Source organism: Mirounga angustirostris, unplaced genomic scaffold (genome assembly GCF_029215605.1).
Source record: "Mirounga angustirostris isolate CCGP_5_RB_7025 unplaced genomic scaffold, mMirAng1.0.hap1 SCAF_9, whole genome shotgun sequence".
NCBI lineage: Eukaryota > Metazoa > Chordata > Mammalia > Carnivora > Phocidae > Mirounga > Mirounga angustirostris.
The window spans coordinates 27,431,166-27,453,842 of record NW_026991717.1 but is presented as its reverse complement, the minus strand read 5'-3'; the positions used below and the strand labels follow the sequence as shown (position 1 = coordinate 27,453,842).

Sequence of the window (22,677 nt, the reverse complement as noted above, 5' to 3'; positions counted from 1 at the left end):
CCCTCTACTGTATGTATGTTATAGTTCAATATAATTTTTTTCAACGTTAAAAAATGTACTAAGGCACTCACTCATATTTTCTTTTAATGAATACTTCTAGTGAATCCAATATGGTTTCAGTTTTTGCTTTGTTAATACCTGGCTCTTCATTTGCCACTCCATAATTCTTGACTTCAGTTGAATTTTTCTTTCAAGAAAACACGAAAAGATAGCTATCATGTGGTGTATGTTAAAAATCATCCTTCTTCTAGTAGGCAGCATTAGGAAAGGAAAAGCCCTAGGAATCCAGACTATGCTTATATGCTATAAAGGTTTCTCACAGAATAAAAAATGTTCAACTGGTTTTTGAAAACTTATTCTTTCTGCTTCTGTAAAAACAGCAGATATAATATCTAGAAAACTATTTGGTAACAAATCAAAGTGCATTTCTTTGTCAGTCAATATTGCTGTGCTTAGAAAACATTACCAAAGGTTTTAAGAAACAGTTATTAAAACAAATTCTTTTGTGTGGGAGCTTTGCTCTATGGTTGGATAAAAACTCAGCTTTCAATTCATGATATTTACAAGCTATTTTTTTTTGAGAACCACAAAATTGGCATCTGAGAAAAAATGAACTTGGCAAATTACTTCCTTACCATAAATGAAATTTTATATAATTCTTATGAAGCATTACATGGGAAATTCACTTGCATAGCAGTGTTTAAACAGCTATTTTAAGTAGTTGAAGTCAGAGTTACAAAAATTAAAAGGAGTTGAAGTCAGAGTTACAAAAAATCTTAGAGAAAGTCAACCCTGTGGTTAGCTTTTTAGAATTTAAACAATAATAGAAATTTTAAATATTCATATTGTGATGGGGGATAAACAGGAAAATCCTAATCACTTGGTGTGTTCACATTTTATTGAAACAAAAAACTTTCCTGAAATCAAAATTGTATGCTACCGGGATGGAGCAAGATGGCAGAGGAGTAGGAGACCTGGATTTCGTCTCCTCTCAGGAATTCAGCTGGATAGGGATCAAACCATTCTGAACACCTACAAACTCAACAGGAGATTGAAGAAAAGAATAGCAGCAACTCTCTGAACAGAAAAGCGACCGCTTTCTGGAAGGTAGGACGTGAGGAGAAGTGAATCTGAGGCGATATTTGGGAGGATAGATGGCAGGGGAGGGGCCTCCGTCAGCCGCTTCTGGCAAGTGATAGAGCCGCGGACCACAAAATTGGAACTTTAAGTCGGCTCCGCTGAGGGACGTCACTCCAGTGGCTAAGCTGGGGGTGGAACCCTCGTGGGACAGTGTAGTCTCAGGACCCTCGGGGTCACAGAAAGACTGGGGGTACCTGAGTGCAGCAGAGCTCCCGGGAATTGGAGTGGGGAAGCTGGCTGCAGAGACAGAGTTGAGGGGCAGGCTCTCAGCTCAGGGTTGCCATAAACTGTGATCCGCGGCACAGTCGGGCCACTGCTCCTCCAGCAGGGACCCAACAAGCAGCAGATCCAGGGAGACTCACCTTCCTCCCCCAGGAGGAGTGGTGCAGGAGCGCACCACAGTGATCTGCTGGGTTTGGAGACTCCACACGGGGTCGAGTGTCGGAGAAAGAAACGCGCGGTCACAGGCCGGGTGAGCACGGAGTGCGGCTGGAGACCGGGGAGACGGGAGTGACTGACTGCTTTTATCTGGGGGCTCATTGAGGAGCAGGGCCCCAAGTTCTCGGCTCCTCCATGGCAGAGATTGGGAGGCCGCCATTTTCACTCTCCGCCTCCAAAGATGTACGGAAAGCTCGCAGGGAACAAAAGCTCTGGAGAGCAAACCCAAGCAGATTACTTGCCCAGGCAAGGCGGGGCAATTCTGCCTCCTGCAAAGACATTTGGAAACCACGGCAACAGGCCCCTCCCCAGAAGATCAGCGAGAACAGCCAGCCAAGACCAAGTTTACGAATCAATGAGAACGGCAGAACTCCAGTGCTAGGGGAATACTACACATAGAATTCATGGCTTTTTTACCATGATTCTTTAGTCTTTCAAAGTTAATTTTTTTTAACTGTCTTTTTTTCTTTTTTTTTAAATTATTCTTTTTCCCTTTTTCAACCAACATCTTATCAAACCCTTTTTTAAAAAACATTTTTATTTTTCATTTTTAGAGTCCCTATATTCTATCCCTTCATAGTAGTTACCCGTATTTTTGGCATATATATATAAGTTGTTCTCTCTTTAAAAATTTGAGATAGTTTCTTCTAACAGATCAAAATATACCCTAAATCTCTAGTATATGGTTTTTTTCTACTCCCCAGCCTGATCACATTCTCTCCCTTTTTTTTCTTTTTTCTTTTTTTAAATCCTCTTTCTTTTTTCAAACAACTTCTTATCAATTCCTTCTATAAAATTTTTTCTAAAAAATTTTTTTTTTCTAATTTCCATCTTTACAGTCATATTCCATCCCTTCATCATATCGACCCTTATTTTTGGATATATATAACTTTTTCTTTCTGTAAAATTTTGGGAGGCACTTTCTTCTAACAGACCAAAATACACCCAAAATCTAGTGTGTGGCACTGATCTATATACCAGCCTGATCATATTTGATCACAATCTGTTTTTTTGTTGTTGTTGTTTTGTTTTGTTCTGTTTTTGTTTGTTTTTATCTTTATCTTTTTCTTTTCCTTTTTTTTCTTTTTCTTTTTTCTCTCTTTCCCTTTCTTTTCCCACTGCTTCAGGTCTTTTCTGATTTGTTTAGAGTATATTTTCTGGGGACGTTGTTACTCTGCTAGCATTTTGTTCTCTCATTAATCTATTCTCCTCTGCACAAAATGACAAGACGGAAAAAATCACCTCAACAAAAAGAACAAGAGGTAGTAACGACTGCCAGGAACCTACTCAATACAGACATTGGTACGATGTCAGATCTAGAGTTCAGAATCATCACTTTAAAGATACTAGCTGGGCTTGAAAAAAATATGGAAGTTATTAGAGAAACTCTTTCTGGAGAAGTAAAAGAACTAAAATCTAACCAAGTAGAAATCAAAAAGGCTATTAATGAGGTGCAATCAAATATGGGAGCACTAACTGCTAGGATAAATGAGGCAGAAGAGAGAATCAGTGATATAGAAGACCAAATGCTGGAAAATAAAGAAGCTGAGAAAAAAAGAGATAAACAATTACTGAATCACGAGGGCAGAATTTGAGAGATAAGCGACACCATAAGATGAAACAACATTAGAATAATTGGGATCCCAGAAGAAGAAGAAAGAGAGAGAGGGGCAGAAGGTATAATGGAGCAAATTATAGCAGAGAACTTCCCTAATTTGGGGAAGGAAATAGGCATCAAAATCCAGGAGGCACAGAGAACCCCCCACAAAATCGATAAAAATAGGTCAACACCCCGACATCTAATAGTAAAACTTACGAGTCTCATAGACAAAGAGAAAATCCTGAAAGCAGCTCGGGAGAAGAGATCTGTAACCTCCAATGGTAGAAACATTAGATTGGCAACAGACCTATCCACAGAGACCTGGCAGGCCAGAAAGGACTGGCAGGATATATTCAGAGCACTAAATGAGAAAAATATGCAGCCAAGAATACTCTATCCAGCTAGGCTGTCATTGAAAATTGAAGGAGAGATAGAAAGCTTCCAGGAAAAACAAAAACTAAAGGAATTTGCAAACACAAAACCAGCCCTACAAGAAACCTTGAAAGGGGTCCTCTAAGCAAAGAGAGACCCTAAAAGCAACATAGACCAGAAAGGAACACAGACAATATACGGTAACAGTCACCTTACAGGCAATACAATGGCACTAAATTCCTATCTTTCAATAGTTACCCTGAATGTAAATGGGCTAAATGCCCCAATCAAAAGACACAGGCTATCAGATTGGATTAAAAAACAAGACCCATCGATATGCTGTCTGCAAGAGACTCATTTTAGACCCAAGACACCCACAGATTGAAATTGAGGGGGTGGAAAACCATTTACCATGCTAATGGACACCAAAAGAAAGCTGGGGTAGCAATCCTTATATCAGACAAATTAGATTTTAAACCAAAGACTGTAATAAGAGATGAGGAAGGACACTATATCCTACTTAAAGGGTCCATCCATCAAGAAGATCTAACACTTGTAAATATCTATGCCCCTAACATGGGAGCAGCCAATTATATAAGGCAATTAATAACAAAAGCAAAGAAACACATCGACAACAATACAATAATAGTGGGGGACTTTAACATCCCCCTCACTGAAATGGACAGATCGTCTAAGCAAAAGATCAACAAGGAAATAAAGACTTTAAATGACACACTGGACCAAATGGACTTCACAGACATATTCAGAACATTCCATCCTAAAGCAACAGAATACACATTCTTCTCTAGTGCCCATGGAATATTCTCCAGAATAGATCACATCCTAGGTCATAAATCAGGTCTCAACTGGTACCAAAAGATTAGGATCATTCCCTGCCCATTTTCAGACCACAATGCTTTGAAACTAGAACTCAATCACAAGAGGAAAGTCAGAAAGAACTCAAATACATGGAGGCTAAAGAGCATCCTACTGAAGAATGAATGGGTCAACCAGGAAATTAAAGAAGAATTTTAAAAATTCATGGAAACCAATGAAAATGAAAACACAACTATTCAAAATCTTTGGGATGCAGCAAAGGCAGTCCTAAGAGGAAAGTATATAGCAATACAAGCCTTTCTCAAGAAACAAGAAAGGTCTCAAGCACACAACCTAACCCTATACCTAAAGGAGCTGGAAAAAGAACAGCAAATAAAACCTAAACCCAACAGGAGAAGAGAAATAATAAAGATCAGAGCAGAAATCAATGAAATAGAAACTAAAAGAACAGTAGAACAGATCAACGAAACTAGGAGCTGGTTCTTTGAAAGAATTAACAAGATTGATAAACCCCTGGCCAGACGTATCAAAAGAAAAGAGAAATGACCCAAATCAACAAAATCATGAATGAAAGAGGAAAGATCACAACCAACACGAAAGAAATACAAACAATCATAAGAACATATTATGAGCAACTCTATGCCAGCAAATTAGATAACCTGGAAGAAATGGATGCATTCCTAGAGATGGATCAACTACCAAAACTGAACCAGGTAGAAATAGAAAACCTGAACAGACCTATAACCACAAGGAAATTGAAGCAGTCATCAAAAATCTCCCAACAAACAAAAGCCCACGGCCAGATGGCTTCCCAGGAGAATTCTACCAAACATTTCAAGAAGAATTAATACCTATTCTTCTGAAACTGTTCCAAAAAATAGAAACGGAAGGAAAACTTCCAAACTCATTTTATGAGGCCAGCATTACCTTCATCCCAAAACCAGACAAAGACCCCATCCAAAAGGAGAATTACAGGCCAATATCCCTGATGAAGATGGATGCAAAAATTCTCACCAAAATACTAGCCAATAGGATTCAACAGTACATTAAAAGGATTATTCACCACAACCAAGTGGGATTTATCCCTGGGCTGCAAGGTTGGTTCAACATCTGCAAATCAATCAACGTGATACAATACATTAACAAAAGAAAGAACAAGAATCTTATGATCCTCTCAATAGATGCAGAAAAAGCTTTTGACAAAGTACAGCATCCTTTCTTGATCAAAACTCTTCAGAGTATAGGCATAGAGGGTACATACCTCAATATCATAAAAGCCATCTATGAAAAACCCACAGCAAATATCATTCTCAATGGGGAAAACTGAGAGCTTTCCCCCTAAGGTCAGGAATGCAGCAGGGATGTCCACTATCACCACTGCTATTCAACATATTATTAGAAGTCCTAGCCACAGCAATCAGACAACAAAAAGAAATTGAAGGCATCCAAATCATCAAAGAAGAAGTCAAACTCTCACTCAGTGCAGATGATATGATACTTTATGTGGAAAACCCCAAAGACTCCACCCCAAAACTGCTAGAACTCATACAGGAATTCAGTCAAGTGGCAGGATATAAAATTAATGCACAGAAATCAGTGGCATTCCTATACAGCAACAACAAGACAGAAGAAAGAGAAATGAAGGAGTCAATCCCATTTACAATAGCATCCAAAACCATAAGATACCTAGGAAGAAATCTAACCAAAGAGGCAAAGGATCTGTACTCAGAAAACTATAAAATACTCATGAAAGAAATTGAGGAAGACACAAAGAAATGGAAAAACGTTCCATGCTCATGGATTAGAAGAACAAATATTGTGAAGATGTCAATGCTACCTAGAGCAATCTACACATTCAATGTAATCCCCATCAAAGTACCATCTACTTTTTTCAAAGAAATGGAACAAATAATCCTGAAATTTGTATGGAACCAGAAAAGACCCCTCATAGCCAGAGGAATGTTGAAAAAGAAAAGCAAAGCTGGTGGCATCACAATTCCGGACTTTCAGCTCTATTACAAAGCTGTCATCATCAAGACAGTATGGTACTGGCACAAAAACAGACACATAGATCAATGGAACAGAATAGAGAGACCAGAAATGGACCCTCAACTCTATGGTCAACTCATCTTCGACAAAGCAGGAAAGAATGTCCAATGGAAAAAAGACAGTCTCTTCAACAAATGGTGTTGGAAAAATTGGACAGCCACATGTAGAAGAATGAAACTGGACCATTTCCTTACACTGCACACAAAAATAGACTCCAGATTGTTGAAAGACCTCAATGTGAGACAGGAGTCCATCAAAATCCTAAAGGAGAACACAGGTAGCAGCCTCTTGGACCTTTGCCACAGCAACTTCTTCCTAGAAACATCACCAAAGGCAAGGGAAGCAAGGGCAAAAATGAACTATTGGAACTTCATCAAGATAAAAAGCTTTTGCAAAGCAAAGGAAACAGTCAACAAAACCAAAAGACAACCGACCTAATGGGAGAAGATATTTGCAAATGATATATCAGAGAAAGGGCTAGTATCCAAAATCTAGAAAGAACTTCTTAAAGTCAACACCAATGTACAAATAATCCAATCAAGAAATGGGCAAAAGATATGAACAAACATTTTTCCAAAGAAGACATCTAAATGGCCAACAGACACATGAAAACGTGCTCAACATCGCTTGGCATCAGGGAAATCCAAATCAAAACCTCAATGAGATGTCACCTCACACCAGTCAGAATGGGTAAAATTAACAAGTCAGGAAACGAGAGAAGTTGGAGGGGATTTGGAGAAAGGGGAACCCTCCTACACTGTTGGTGGGAATGCAAGCTGGTGTAGCTACTCTGGAAAACAGTATGGAGGTTCCTCAAAAAGTTGAAAATAGAGCTACTGTATGATCCAGCAATTGCACTACTGGGTATTTACCCCAAAGATACAAAAGTAGGGATCCGAAGGGGTACGTGCACCCCAATGTTTATAGCAGCAATGTCCACAATAGCCAAACTGTGGAAAGAGCCAAGATGTCCATCGACAGACGAATGGATAAAGAAGAGGTGGTATATATATACAATGGAATATTATGCAGCCATCAAAAGGAATGAGATCTTGTCATTTGCAACGACGTGGATGGAACTGGAGGGTATTATGTTGAGCAAAATAAGTCAAAGAGAGAAAGACATGTATCATATGATCTCACTGATATGAGGAATTCTTAATCACAGGAAACAAACTGAGCGTTGCTGGAGTGGGGGGTGGGGTGGGAGGGATGGGCTGACTGGGTGATAGACACTGGGGAGGGTATGTGCTCTGGTAAGCGCTGTGAATTGTGCAAGACTGTTGAATCTCAGATCTGTACCTCTGAAACAAATAATGCAATATATGTTAAGAAAAAAAAAAAGAAGAAGAAGAAGAAGAAGGTAGCGGGAGGGGAAGAATGAATGGGGGGAAATCAGAGGGATAGACGAACCATGAGAGACGATGGACTCTGAAAAACAAACTGAGGTTTCCAGAGGGGAGGGGAGTGGGAGGATGGGTTAGCGTGGACCCATCCTCGCTGGTTATTGAGGAGGGCACATTCTGCATGGAGCACTGGGTGTTATGCACAAACAATGAATCATGGAACACTACATCTAAAACTAATGATGCAATGTTTAGGGATAGTATAAGAATAAAAAAAAATTAAAAAATATTGTATGCTACCTAGCACATAGTCCTAGGGAATACTGCCTTCACTGTTATACATTGTTTTCTCTTGTTCTTGAATTTCATATAATTAGAATCAGTATACATTTTTTGTGTGTGTCTGGCTTTTTAATGTCTGAGAGTTTCATCATGTTACTTTATCAATATTCCACGTTTTATTGCGGAGGAGCATTTATTTGTATGAAGGTACTACTGTTTGTCCATTCTTCTGTAGATGGGTGTTTGGAACTTTGAATCAAGCTGAAGGGAATATTTTTTAATATTCTTTGTGGGCACTCTTTTCTCTTGAGTATATGCTAGGAGTGGGATTCCCAGGTCATAGAATAGGTATATATTTAAGCTTAGGAGATAGCATCAAACAATTTTCTACAATGGTTGAGCCATCCAACTGTGGGTCTATTTGTATTTCCAATATCCCCCAGAAAATCTCATTTCCTGTGCATAGCTCATTTTCTCAGTTGAGAAAACCAAAATATTTCATAATTAAGTATCAGTAGTGATAAACTAGTTTTCCCCTTTAGATCCCTGTTTTTCTGCTTCATGTGATAAGATTAGAGCCAGTGAAAGGGAACCTAAAATTTGGATTGTTCAAATGAATGTTAGTTCCAAACAAAGGAAACTTAAATGCTTTCAATAGAACTCCTGCATTGGTAAAGCTCTGGAAGTATGGTTAATGAACATGAGTCAGTAAAATTTCAGTCTAGCACAGTATTGTATTCTCATGCCTAAGCATGAGCTTCTCTCTGTCTCTTTGTTATTTTTATATCTCAACAAATATAGGTTTGTCTCTCTTTAAATTTTGAGAATGATAATCATATATGCAGAAAATAATGCCTTCAAATATTAATTTACATTAATTCTTCTTATTTAATGATGTATTATTTTTTGTTTCTTTGTTTTATTGTTGTTGTTTGCTACACAATAAAGCAAAATTTCTCCAGAGCTAAACAGGCATGGTCAAACAGTATTCCCTGTAAAACTAATATTGTGATTCCAGCAAGAAAAGTCATCTTATAATTTTTATTTCAGACATTTTTTTTAAGATTTTATTTATTTATTTGACAGAGAGAGACACAGAGAGAGAGGGAACACCAGCAGGGGGAGTGGGAGAGGGAGAAGCAGGCCACCCGCAGAGCAGGGAGCCCGATGTGGGACTTGATCCCAGGACCCTGGGATCATGACCTGAGCTGAAGGCAGTTGCTTAACCAACTGAGCCACCCAGGCGCCCTATTTCAGACATTTTATGGGTGGAAACCCACTACCTTTTTTTTTTTCCATTGACAAAAAATACCCACAGACGGTTACAAACTTAAACTATGTATTTAAACCTCAAAATACGTATTTAAACATGTAAAATTTGTGTCTAACCCCTCAGGTGATTTGTTCTTTAGTCCTTCTCATGCCTTCCTCCAACTCCACAGATCCCAGGAATTCAGGAGAAAAGATCATATTGCAGTGGTATCATCTGCCTGGGAGAGTTTGCTGCCCAGCATCACAGCTTCCACATTGCATTCCCACGCGATATGGTTGTCAGGGACAAAATTCTCCATGCCAGTTCACTTTCCCAGATATCATTTCCTTTAAAGACCTGCCTATTTCTCAAATCACTGATATTTCTAACATGGAGGCCAGCATCCTTTCCTCTTAGTATCTCTCATGAACACTGTGTATCCTCAGCACCCAAATTTGGGTGATATTCTCAAGAATACATGCATCTGGCTCCATTTCCTAGAAACTTGGGAAACTCCTGGTATTGAATTTAGGGAAAAATCAACTATTCTAAACTACAGAGAAACAATTCATGTGCATACTCCCCCTGTTATACTAAACATGGTCCTTAGAGTCAAAAACAGTTAATTCACCAATTAAGTACTTGCTGCTCAAAAGTGACTGAAACAGTGGAGAGCATCTGAGTCTATAGTACATAAAAGTCACAGCTTACAAAGCAAAGAATTCAATAGAAGGAAATGAAATCTGCAATAGCACTAGGAAATTAAGGGGACTATTTTATATTTAATAAAACCAGAAAACTTGCTGGAGGAAAAATAGAAATTACTTTGGCTCTTTCGGCAGGATATCAGAGATACTTTCTTGGGAGTCATACACATTGAGAAAACTGATGGCTACAGGGGATACATTAATTGAAGACTTTTGGACCACCTCAAGAAAATTCTGACCAGATTCCTTGAACCAAATTTAGAATGCAGTTCTTCTGACATATCCACATAAAAATCTAATGGAGGTTGAGGGCATGGATACTCTGCTATTTATTTTTTTTCATGATCTTTGCATTGTCTGGCTAACATGTAAATTTCTGGAGGAAAAAGAATGTATTCCATTTTTAGTACCAGGCATGTGGCAAGTGTTCATGTAAAATGTGAATTATATTGTCATTTTGGAAGACCAGTGTCCAAAAATAAAAATATATGGATGGAGATATATGAACTACACATACAGTTTTACATACTTTCTCTATGTTCATATGTCATTCAAATTGGAGATATTATTCAACATTTCTTTGATAAATACTATCACTAAGATAACTCTTTAATGCACTTCCTCTAGAATGCTCATTAAATGTATGAAATAACATGGGAATAAATTAAATTAGGGTATTTTTTTCATTCAAAATAAAAAATAGTTTTAATTTTGAGCCTCCTGAACCCCCACTTCTGCAGGAGGCTGCAGGCAGATCCACGCCAGAACCATGTTTTGCAACCAGTATGACAATGATGTCATTGTTTGGAGCCCTCAGGGCAGGATTCATCAAATTGAGTACGCAATGGAAGCTGTCAAGCAAGGTTCAGCCACAGCTGGTCTGAAATCAGAAACCCATGCAGTGTTGGTTGCATTGAAGAGAGCACACTCAGAGCTTGCAGCTCATCAGAAAAAAATTATCCATGTTGACAACCATATTGGTATCTCAATTGCGGGACTTACTGCTGATGTTAGACTGTTATGTAATTTTATGCACCAAGAGTGTTTGAATTCCAGATTTGTATTTGACAGACCTATTCCTGTGTCTCATCTTGTATCTCTAATTGGAAGCAAGATCCAGATACCAACACAACGATATGGCCGGAGACCATATGGTGTTGGGCTGCTTATTGCTAGTTATGATGATATCGGCCCTCACATTTTCAAAACCTGTCCATCTGCCAACTATTTTGACTGTAGAGCCATGTCCATTGGAGCCTGTTCTCAATCAGCTCGTACTTACTTGGAGAGACATATGTCTGGGTTTATGGAGTGCAGTTTGAATGAACTGGTTAAACATGGTCTGCGTGCCTTACCAGAGATACTTCCTGCAGAACAGGACCTAACTACACAGAATGTTTCCATTGGAATTGTTGGTAAAGACTTGGAGTTTACGATTTATGATGATGATGATGTATCTCCATTCCTGGAAGGTCTTGAAGAAAGACTGCAGAGAAAGGCACAGCCTGCTCAACCTGCTGATGAACCTGCAGAAAAGGCTGATGAACCGATGGAACATTAAGTTACAAGCCAGTCTGTATGTTTATTATCAAACCTGTAAGAATGCAGAAACATGTACTGATGATAATAATCTATACGTAGGAATCAGTCCAGATGTGTTTTTCCCTAGCAACTTGTTTGAAACCATATAATGGTGTGCATTTTTCTTTGAGAGCATCTATATAATCATTTTCTAGAAAGTATAGGTATCTGTACTGATGTTTTTATATGATGAACATAGTGTCTTTGTGGTTTTAAAGACAACTGTGAAATAAAATTGTTTCACCTGAAAAAAAATAGTTTTAATTTTGAATGTAAAGGACAAGCACACATAACTCCCAGTACATTAAAAAAAAATAGTTTGATCACCATCATTTTGTTGTTGGTGGTTTGTTTTGAGTTATTACCTCCACTAACATTGGGAGCAGAGGCAGAGGAATAACATTCACCATCCTTTCATTTTATTTGCAGTTCTTGATTTCCTGGCTTTTTCTCTCTTTCTATTTTAGCATATACCTCTCTAAATAAAAATATGAGACTTTACACAGGGTTTCTATGCTCCATTGACTGAATATATTCTACTAAGTACATTGAAAAAAAGTAAACATTCTATTTCCCTTAGAAAATGTTTCACATATCTAAAATAACCATAGAAGCTTCCAAGAAAAACTGCCAAGTTCCAGAGAAAATTTTGGAGGAAAACATTGACATTATTTAATATGATATTCACATAGTTATCTTTCTCTGAGTAAATAAAACTTCTTTCTCAAGCTTTTCTTTAGTTTGCATGTGAAAGACATCACCAGATCAATGACAAAAGGCCAAGTGAGCAGGTAAATGTTTGGTTGCTCCAAATTGTCCATGTTCATAATTGATATACGTTGCAAGAAGCCACAGTGTTTCTTTCTTAAGAATCTTCCTTATCTAACAGATTTGTGGCTCTCATCCATGATGTTGGTTTTTAATAAAAATAAAGCCAAGAAATCAAAACCAAGTAAAGCATTTCCCAAATTTACTGAACATGAAGCTCAAATAACAACTTGAAGTTTGGAGTAATCTTTCATCCGTTGGTGCAGGGATTGCTGGCCATTCCTGGCAATGATGCATGTCACAGTGTATGTACTGGAATTGTGAATTAGCTCCTTAAACCAGATTTCAGCAAGTTATTTTCATCTAACCTTATGTGGTTATGTGGAGCAAAAACCTGGACAATGTCTTGCCCTTTGCTTTTTCCTTCCCTGGATTCATTCTGGTCTAGTTACATGGTTAATGAATAACATTGCCAAATATGGACTGAGATTGTGTCAGCATGTTTTAAACAAGATTTTAAAACAATTCCTGTGGGCATGAAAACAGGGGCTATTTTTTTTTCTTTACAAGGTCTTCTGGGAAGTTATGTGAATATTTGGTTCCCGGCCTGCATTAGGTGCTGTTTTCTACCTGAGGGATGTCTAATTGCATCCTTTGATCAGAATGCCATAGACTTTCCAGAACTGGTGAGAAAATCTCCAGACAGACCATAAAGACCTAACAAAGGATTTCATTAGCCTTCCTTCTTGGTTTAGCTAGATGACAAAAGATGGAATGGATCTCTAGTTCTTATCTGACTCATTGTGGGACACCCATAGAAATGAGCAGGGACATAAGTGCAGACAACATACCATGTTCCCCAGGGTCACTAGGATGAGGTGACAGAATGGGGGCCATGAGGAGGGATGAATGGATGAATGAATCCACTTCAGTCCGTGAACTATATTTGTATTTTGGGTGCTTGGGCTTACTGACACTCTGGGGTGTACCATGCTGCTAAATACTAATCTAATAGGTTCATGGTTATCACAGTAAAACAAATAAAATCATGTCAACAGTTAACAGTTTGAAGTCCAGTGCTTCAAAGGAGAACAACTATCAGTATGAATTTTTTTTTTATTCTTATGTTAATCCCCATACATTACATCATTAGTTTTAGATGAAGTGTTCCATGATTCATTGTTTGTGCATAACACCCAGTGCTCCATGCAGAACGTGCCCTCCTCAATACCCACCACCAGGCTAACCCATCCTCCCACCCCCCTCCCCTCTAGAACCCTGTTTGTTTTTCAGAGTCCATCGTCTCTCATGGTTCGTCTACCCCTATGATTTCCCCCGCTTCATTCTTCCCCTCCTTCTACCTTCTTCTTCTTCTTCTTTTTTTTTTTCTTAACATATATTGCATTATTTGTTTCAGAGGTACAGATCTGAGATTCAACAGTCTTGCACAATTCACAGCGCTTACCAGAGCACATACCCTCCCCAATGTCTATCACCCAGTCACCCCATCCCTCCCACCCCACCCCCCACTCCAACAACACTTAGTTTGTTTCCTGCGATTAAGAATTCCTCATATCAGTGAGATCATATGATACATGTCTTTCTCTCTTTGACTTATTTCACTCAACATAATACCCTCCAGTTCCATCCACGTCGTTGCAAATGGCAAGATCTCATTCCTTTTGATGGCTGCATAATATTCCATTGTATGTATATACCACATCTTCTTTATCCAGTCATCTGTCGATGGACATCTTGGCTCTTTCCACAGTTTGGCTATTGTGGACATTGCTGCTATAAACATCGGGGTGCACGTACCCCTTCGGATCCCTACTTTTGTATCAAAGGAGAATAACTATCAAACTTTATTTTTGGTTTGTCCATTTTTTTAAAATTTTATTTATTTATTTGAAAGAGATAAAGAGAGAGAAAGGGAGGGAGGGAGCAGGGAGCCAGATGTGGGGCTCAATCCCAGGACCCTGAGATCATGACCTGAGCCAAAGGCGGATGCTTAACCAACTGAGCCACCCAGGCACTCCTGGTTTGTCCATTCTTAACTTGTATTTTAGAAATTACAAGCTGTTCACAGTTTATAATCTATTCCTAGTGAAGTCAAATATAATTTCTACAGAGCAACTAATGTTAACAATAAACAACAGTGGTTTGTTTTCCAATTTTCTAATGAGGTCACATATCAAAGGAGCAAAATTGACTTGAGGTACTATTATTTATGAAGCATTACTCATTAAAGTATTTATTGCTCAATATTTCTCCTGTATGAGGGGTGCCTGGGTGGCTCAGTCAGTTAAGTGACTGCCTTCAACTCAGGTCATGATCCCGGGGTCCTGGGATAGAGCCCAGCATCGGGCTCCCTGCTCAGCAAGGAGCCTGCTTCTCTCTCTCTCTCCCTCTGCCTACCTCTCTGCCTACTTATGCTATCAAATAAAATAAATAAAATCTTAAAAAAATATTTCTCCTATATGATTTTACCACTATGAGTATTTGATTTTTAAAAAGCTAAAGCAATAAAAATAGCAAACACCTCACTAGGAGCATCATGAAAAATTTATACTTTTAACATTGACATTTATATTTTTATACATTCTTTAATAGATTCCTAGCACACAAAAAGTTAGCATAAGAGGTGAGATAGATTACATTCTTTGTTCTTGAATAATATTTGCATATTTCCTTGGCTTCATGACATTTTTTATACCCTGGAGGCAGTTTTATGCCTGCATATTTTGTACTGCTTTTAAATTTAACCATAAAGGAGGATAAACCACAACATGCTTTTTAAAATTGTTTTATTTTTTCTATATTTGTTAAAGGAAAAATGGAAACCAAATATTTAACTAAATATTTAACTAAACTTAAGCATTTTACCAAATTAATTTTTTTAGCACAGACCATTTAAATAGCTTACTCTGAGTAGGTGTGACAATTGGGTGCTGTCATATGTATATATTTTATCAATCAGAATTAAATTGTGGGATGGACTAAAAGCAAGAAGACATCACTTTAAAAGTTCAAGAATATATGCTGAGTAATAAAATGTAGTCAATGGCCAGCATTTTTCTGAGGGTACACACATACAAATATTACACATTATTTATCAAAATAATCCATGTATCTTGAATCCATTTGACCTCAGATAACACTGGTTGCATTGGCACAAAATTTGGCCGGATAAGCCTTTAACTTATATAGGCATCTGATCAGTTCTCTGTGGTACAGGAAATATTTTCCCACTTGGAAGAAAGACTGAAGGTTTAAATAAAACTTGCATTGAATACCAAGATACTTTCAAGGTGATATATTGATTTATGTTATTTTAAAACTCTCTCATTCCACTCATACTCACCATTGGGCCCTTTCAAACAGTTTAATTGTTGCTACTTTCATAGTTTAAAATGACAACTCACTGTAATTTTTATTTATATTTTGTATTTTATTGATATGCAACTAATTTTTTGTTAAATTACCATTTGTGTTTCTTTTTCTGTGTGAATTTCCTGTTTGTATTATATGCACACCTTCCTATTGCATTGTGGACTTTATTTATTTAGGTTTTTGGTATTGATTTATAGGACTGCAGTTTAAGAGAGATATTATATAAGTCACGGTTCTTTCAGTTGCAAGTCATAACTCTCCTTCCTTCCTTCTCCTTCCTACCTTCCTGTCTCTTTGTCTTTCTTTTAAGGATCTTGGGAGCGCATAATTGGATGAATCATTATCTTTGTTTCATGATATACACTGGTCATTTGTCCATTCAAAGTCTCCTTTTATCAATTTATTCAGCTAGATATTTTTAATGGTATTATAAGCTCCTACAAACTACCACCTGAAGTAAAAATTAGGACTTCAATAACACCTGCATCTAACTTGGCAGTCTCCCTCAAACCCACCCACTTGCATACCCACAGTGGAATAATTATCTTAGTGTTTATTATTCCCCAGATTTCCTTTTATATAGTTGTAGTGCCTCTGTGTGTGTGTGTGTATGCACACACATACATATATACACATATGTTGTTTTTTTACTTTCTATAAAGGTCACCATTAAGTAAACAATCTATGATGTAAATAATCTGAGAATTTTTCCATTAAATATAATATTGCTCTATAGTTATCCTTATTGGATGTCATCATAGTTTATTTATCTTTATTATTGTATAATACTCCATTGACTTTTATTTTTCATATGTTCTTTAATAGTCTGTTCTAACAATGAAACCCTTTTTCAATTTTTGTGATGCTATGAAATTATTTTATTTTCATATATTTTCTATAATTTTGGCAGGATTATGAATGAAAGAGAAGTTAATGTCATGTTCAGTCAACCATTTTGTACTAAAAGTAGCATTGATTTTTTTAAGATTTTACTTTTAAGTGATCTCTACACCCAATACAGGGCTTGAGTTACAACCCTGAGATCAAAAGTCACATACTCTACCACCTGAACAAGCCAGGTGCTCCTGCATTGTTTTATTAAAAGTACTGTTACTTTCTCTAAATTAGGTGTGAAACTCTAAAAACTCAAAGAAAAAAAACCCTTATTATCCGGCATTCTTTGATTGTTTTCATCCATGTAAAAATAGATTTCTTATGACCATGACTTCCATTTATCTAAGAAAAATGAAAATATTTGAAAGTTAAACAAGAATTTTTATAACAGCTTTTCATAACTAAAAAAAACAAACAAAAAAACCACAAAACACTGAAATCAACCCAACTGTCTCCTTACAAAAGAAGAGAAAACAAATTTTGGTATATTCATACAACAGAATAACACTCATTTTTAAAAGTCCAGAAAAGATGAAATAAACATGCTCCACCCTTTTTCTCTTGCTGATCACAACTCAAAATCCTGGACAATATGTATAAAGCAACTATCAGAATACTCTGAAAGGAGATAAAGAAGCTAGAATGGCTAGGGACTTTGAGACTCAAGAGAAGACATGGTGGTGAACCTGCCAAAATAGCTAAACTCAACAACAAAAGAAATAACAAGTGTTGGCAAGGATGGAGAAAAGGGAACCCTCTTGCACTGTTGGGAATGTAAACTGGTGCAGCCACTGGTGAACAGCATGGAGGTTCCTCAAAAAGTTAAAAATAGAAGTACCCTACAATCCAGCAATTGCACTACCAGGTATTTACCCAAAAGATACAAAAATACAGATTCAAAATGATATATGCACCCTGATGCATATTATCAACAATAGCCAAACTATGGAGAGAGCCCAAATGTCCATTGACTAATTAATAGATGAAGAAGAGGTGGTGTATATATATATTACTCAGCCATCAGAAAGAATGAAATCTTGCCATTTGCAATGACATGGATGGAGCTAGAGTGTATTATGCTAAGTGAAATAAGTCAGTCGGAGAAAGATAAATACCATATGATTTCACTAATATGTGGAATTTAAGAGACAAAACATGAACATATGGGAGGGGGAAAAAGAGAGAGAGGGAAACAGACCATAAGACTCTTAAAGATAGAGAACAAACAGAGGGGTGATGCGGGAAGGTGGGTGGGGAATGAACTAGCTAAATGATGGGTATTAAGGTACTTGTTGTACCTTAACCAGCACTGAGTGTTGTATGTAAGTGATGAATCACTGAATTCCACTCCTGAAATCAATATTACACTGTATGTTAACTAACTAGAATATAAATATAATTTTTAAAAAGAGAAGACATGGTGGTGAGTTTCTTGGGATTTTATATTTATATCTCCTGTATACACTGGCCTGGGAAATTGAGAAATTTTCAACTTGAAAATGCCAGTGACAAATATACATATGTGCACTCACATGTATGCACATACACATTCACACACACAATCCACTGTTTCTAATCAAGAGATAAGGAAGAATGTAGACCTGCAAGATAAAAATTTGGGGGGCTATATCTGCCTTACTCCAGGTGAATGCCACAAAAATAGCAATACTTCTCACCTTGCCCAGAAAGTGCTGTAGAGATTGTGGGGTGGAACACTCTAAAGTCCACCAACTCTGCACTCTTATGAGCAAAGATATTGCTCATCCCACTCTCCAGTGGGTCTGTCAACACTGGGGGACAGAGACCTGCCAGGCATCTCCAGTGTGTACTAAACAAATAACAGCAGAGTTGGCTTCCAACCTCCTCCACCTAAAAAGGATAAAACTGGAAAAAAAAAAAAAACTTCACAGCAGTGTATTGAGTCCTGGGCACACACCCAAGTTGTGCATGAATGAAACCAACCAGAATAAACAGAGAAAAGCTTTAATAAATGAACTAGAATATGGAATATGTGATTAAAAATGGCCTCTGGGTAGTACTAAGTAGGGTGGGCCAGAATAGTGCTGCATAGACTTTGAAAATAAAATTAACATTCAAATGAGAGCTCACAAATGTGAGCCAGAATATGTATTTGGAAACCAACTGATTTATTTTTTGCTAAAATAATAGATTTAAATAGGTACAGAAGTCTCATAATTTCATCCTCAAAATGTCTAGGATACAATCCAAAATTACTCAACATATCAAGAAAAGTGAAATCCCAATTGAAATGACAAATGATAATCAGCAGACATCAAAACCAAGAAAACACATGTGGTGTACTTATCTGATAAGGATTTGAAAGCAGTGCTTAAAAAATGCTTTAACAAATAATTCAAAACAGTCTTTAAGCATATGGGGAAATAGAAAATCTCAGCAAATAAACAGATGATATACAAAAGAACTAAATGAAAATTTTAGAACTGAAAAATGAAGTAACTAAAATAAAACAGTCAGTGGATGGGCTCAAAAGCAGAACAGAGATGACAGAGAAAAGAATTAGTGGATTTGAAGATAGAAGGATAGGATTAAAAACTTTCCAATCTAAACAAAAATAGAAAATCAATTGTAAAAATAGGAACAGAGCCTCAGGGACCTGTGAGATATACAAGAAAACTGATATTTGCATTATGAAACTCCAAGAAGGAGAAAAGGAAAAGTGTGGTGTGGGAAAAAAATATGTTTGAAGTAATAATGGAAGAATACTTCTCAATATTGGTGAAAGACAGAAATGTACAGATTCAAGCTAAGAGACTCCAAAAAATATAAACTCAAAGAAATCTGCACCCAGACACATCATAATCAAACTTCTGGAATTAAAAAAAAGAAGAAGAAGAACACAAAGAAACAAAAACAAAACAAACAAACAAAAAACCTTGAAAGTATCCAGAGAGACATGAGACATTACTTACATACTTACAGGGGAATAACTATTCAGATTAATATTTCATCAGAAATCATGAGAGCCTAAAGAAAATGGCATGAAATTTGCCAGATGCTGAAAGAAAACTGTCAATCTAGAATTTGAGCTCTAGGAAAAATAACCTTTAAGAATAAAGGTAAAAAAGACATTCTTAAATTTAAAAAAAAAAATAAATAAAACTAGGAGAACCTTTTGGTATTAGACCCATTCTAAAATAATTGGTAAAGAAAGTTATTCAGACAGAAAGAAATGACAACTGAGGGAAATATGGAACATAAAAATTAAGAAGAGTGATAAAAATGATAAATATCTGAGTTATTACAATACACTATTCTTCTCTAGAGTTTTTTTGAAAGATTATGTTTGATGGTTTAATAAAATTAATAACACCACTTAATGTAGTTTTCAATGTTCATAGTAGAAATATTTAAAACACATATCATAAAAGTTAGAAGGGTAGGTAAAGAAATGTAAGTGCCTCTGAGGTTTCTGCAGTCCACTTAAGTGGTAAAATGTTGACATTGCTAGACCATGATAAATTAAGGATGTATACTGTAATTCTTGGAGTAGCCACTAGCACCATAAGATTCCTATCAAAATTCTGAAGATTTTTTTTTGTAACTATAGAAAAGCTATTTCAAAATCATCTATGTACAGGAAAAGGAATTAGTGTAGGTAAAACAATTTTGTAAAAGAATAAAGTTACAGAATTCACATTACCTAATTTAAAGACTTACTATATAAATACAATGATAAATATAGTGTGGAGTTAGCATAGGGATAAACTCTAGATCAGTGAAACAAAAGACAGTCCAGGACTCATACAAGTATAACCAACATTTTTTTTTACAAAGATGCAAAATTAATTTAATAGAGAGTTGATAGTCTTTCCAGCACATAAAACAATAGGCCAAAATGAACTTTAATTTAAACCTTATACCTTATAGAATTCAAATATTAACTCTAAATGGGTCATAGATGTAAATGTATAACAAAACTATAATATTTTATAAAGATATAGAAAATCTTCATGATCTAAAATTAACTGAAGAGTTCTTAGATTCAACACAAAATCAAAATTCATAAAAGAAAAAAAATTGGTAGACTGAATTTCATCAAAATCAAAAGTTTTATCTCTGTGAAAGAAACTATTAATAGAAGAAAAATGTATGCTACAGATTGGGGGAAAATATTTGCAAATCATACATTTAAGAAATTGTTTCTATCAAAAATATATAAAGAACTTTCTTAACTCAATTGTAAGAAAACAGTATAATTAGAAAATGGGCAAACAGATCACTAAAGAAAACATATGGATGACAAATAAGCATTGCAAATATATTCAACATTATTAGCCAAAAGGTAAATTCAAGTTAAAGCAGAATGACTAAAATTAAAAAAAAAAAAGTGCTGGTAAAACTAATAATGGGATTAGTACAGAGCACCTAGATACGTCCTACATTGCTGGTGAGAATTCGGAATGATAGAGTCACTCTAAAAAACATTTTGGCAATTTCTTATAAAATTAAGCATTCACCTTCCATACGACTTAGCCATCCCATACCAGATTACTTAACATACAAAAATGAAAACTTATGTTCATATAACACCTTGTGTACAAGATTTCATAGTGGCTTTCTTTGTAATTACTGAAAACAATCTAAATATCAATGGGTGAGTGGATATGCAAACTACACTAAATCCATACAGTAGAATACTATACAGCAATAAAAGGAAGAAACTATTGATACATGCAACAATTTGGGTGACATTATTCTGAGTGAAGAAAGACAGCCTCAAAAAGTTTGCATCCTCTATTGTTCTACTTATATAACATTCTTGAAATGATAAAATCAATTATGGAAAACAGATTAATGGTTATGACTAGTTAGATTTAGGTAGAGGATATGAATATAAAATGATAGAGGATTTCTTTTAAGCAATAAAATAGTCCTGTGTCCTGATTATAGTGGAGGCTGCATGAATTTATTCACATGATAAATTTTCATAGACACACACACACATACACACAGTGAATTTAAAAACTGGTAAAATCCAAATTAAAAAAAAATAAAGGTCATGGTGAATTGAGGAAAAAAAAATCCAAATAAGATTTGTCATTCAGTTAATATATTTTATCAGTGTCAATTTCCTTGACTGATCATGCATACTATATTGGGAGATTCTGGGTAAAACATACACAGGTATTCTCTATACTATTTCTCAAGTTTCTATGTGAAGGCAAAATTATTAATAAATTAGAAAAATTAAAAAGTAGAGAAACAACTGATACAAATATTAACATGGAAATTTTTTTTTAAATGTCAAAATAAGTCAGATATATATACACACATGCATATGCACACACAAGTGCACACTGTATAATTCCATTTTTCTGAAATCCAAGAAAAAACAAAAGTAATCCATGGTAGCAGAATGTCTGTGAGAGGAGCTTGGTTAATCCTTTTCCAAAAAAAACAATGATAAAGTTAAATACGTTTTCAAAAATTATGATTTAGTCTCTAGATATTGGCTGAAGAACATACAACAAGTCAAGAATAATTTATTAAAGAAAGTTATTGAACTGGATATAAACTCTGAAATCTATGTCATTTTTTTGTCATGGATTGCTTTTACCCACTCCCAGCTCCATGAATGTAAGTTCTTCCTGGTTGTTGGGGCATCCCTCAAGTACTGGCAGCTCCACTGCACTGTCAGACAAGGCTTATTTTATTTGGAGCAGAGTGTGGGAAAATCCTAATAAAAATAGAATATTTGTTTCAAAACAATACAAATTTCAGTGGCAAACTATGAAGGCTAACATGGCTATGATGTTAGTTGAAGAAAGTAACAAAAAAACAGACCAGCCAGAGATTTGACAGATAGATCCAGAGAAAGAGACTGCCAAAGAGAGCCCTGCTAATATTTCACTTATCATGAACCCACTCAGAAGATTGGAGAGGGCCTTTGGAACACTGAAGAGACTCATTAGGTCCTCTAATTTAAAAAATCCAATGGTAAAAGGTGGTAACCTAATTCACTCAAGGGGTTTAAAC

General features: G+C 36.2%; 2 protein-coding genes across 4 annotated transcripts in view; one reads left to right on the top strand and one right to left on the bottom strand.

The window, feature by feature from the left end:
• Nucleotides 1-22,677, bottom strand: part of GABRG3 (gamma-aminobutyric acid type A receptor subunit gamma3) — an 804,322-nt gene that overhangs the window by 255,604 nt on the left and 526,041 nt on the right. The gene's annotated exons all lie outside the window — the stretch shown is intronic.
• LOC123840776 (proteasome subunit alpha type-1-like) lies at nt 10,793-11,584 on the top strand. The gene has a single exon (XM_045870544.3). The coding sequence runs from the start codon at nt 10,793-10,795 to the stop codon at nt 11,582-11,584; it is 792 nt and encodes a 263-aa protein (XP_045726500.2).

Excerpts from the sequence above, each read along its gene's own strand:
- LOC123840776 (XM_045870544.3), top strand. The coding sequence starts at position 10,793 with ATGTTTTGCAACCAGTATGACAATGATGTCATTGTTTGGAGCCCTCAG.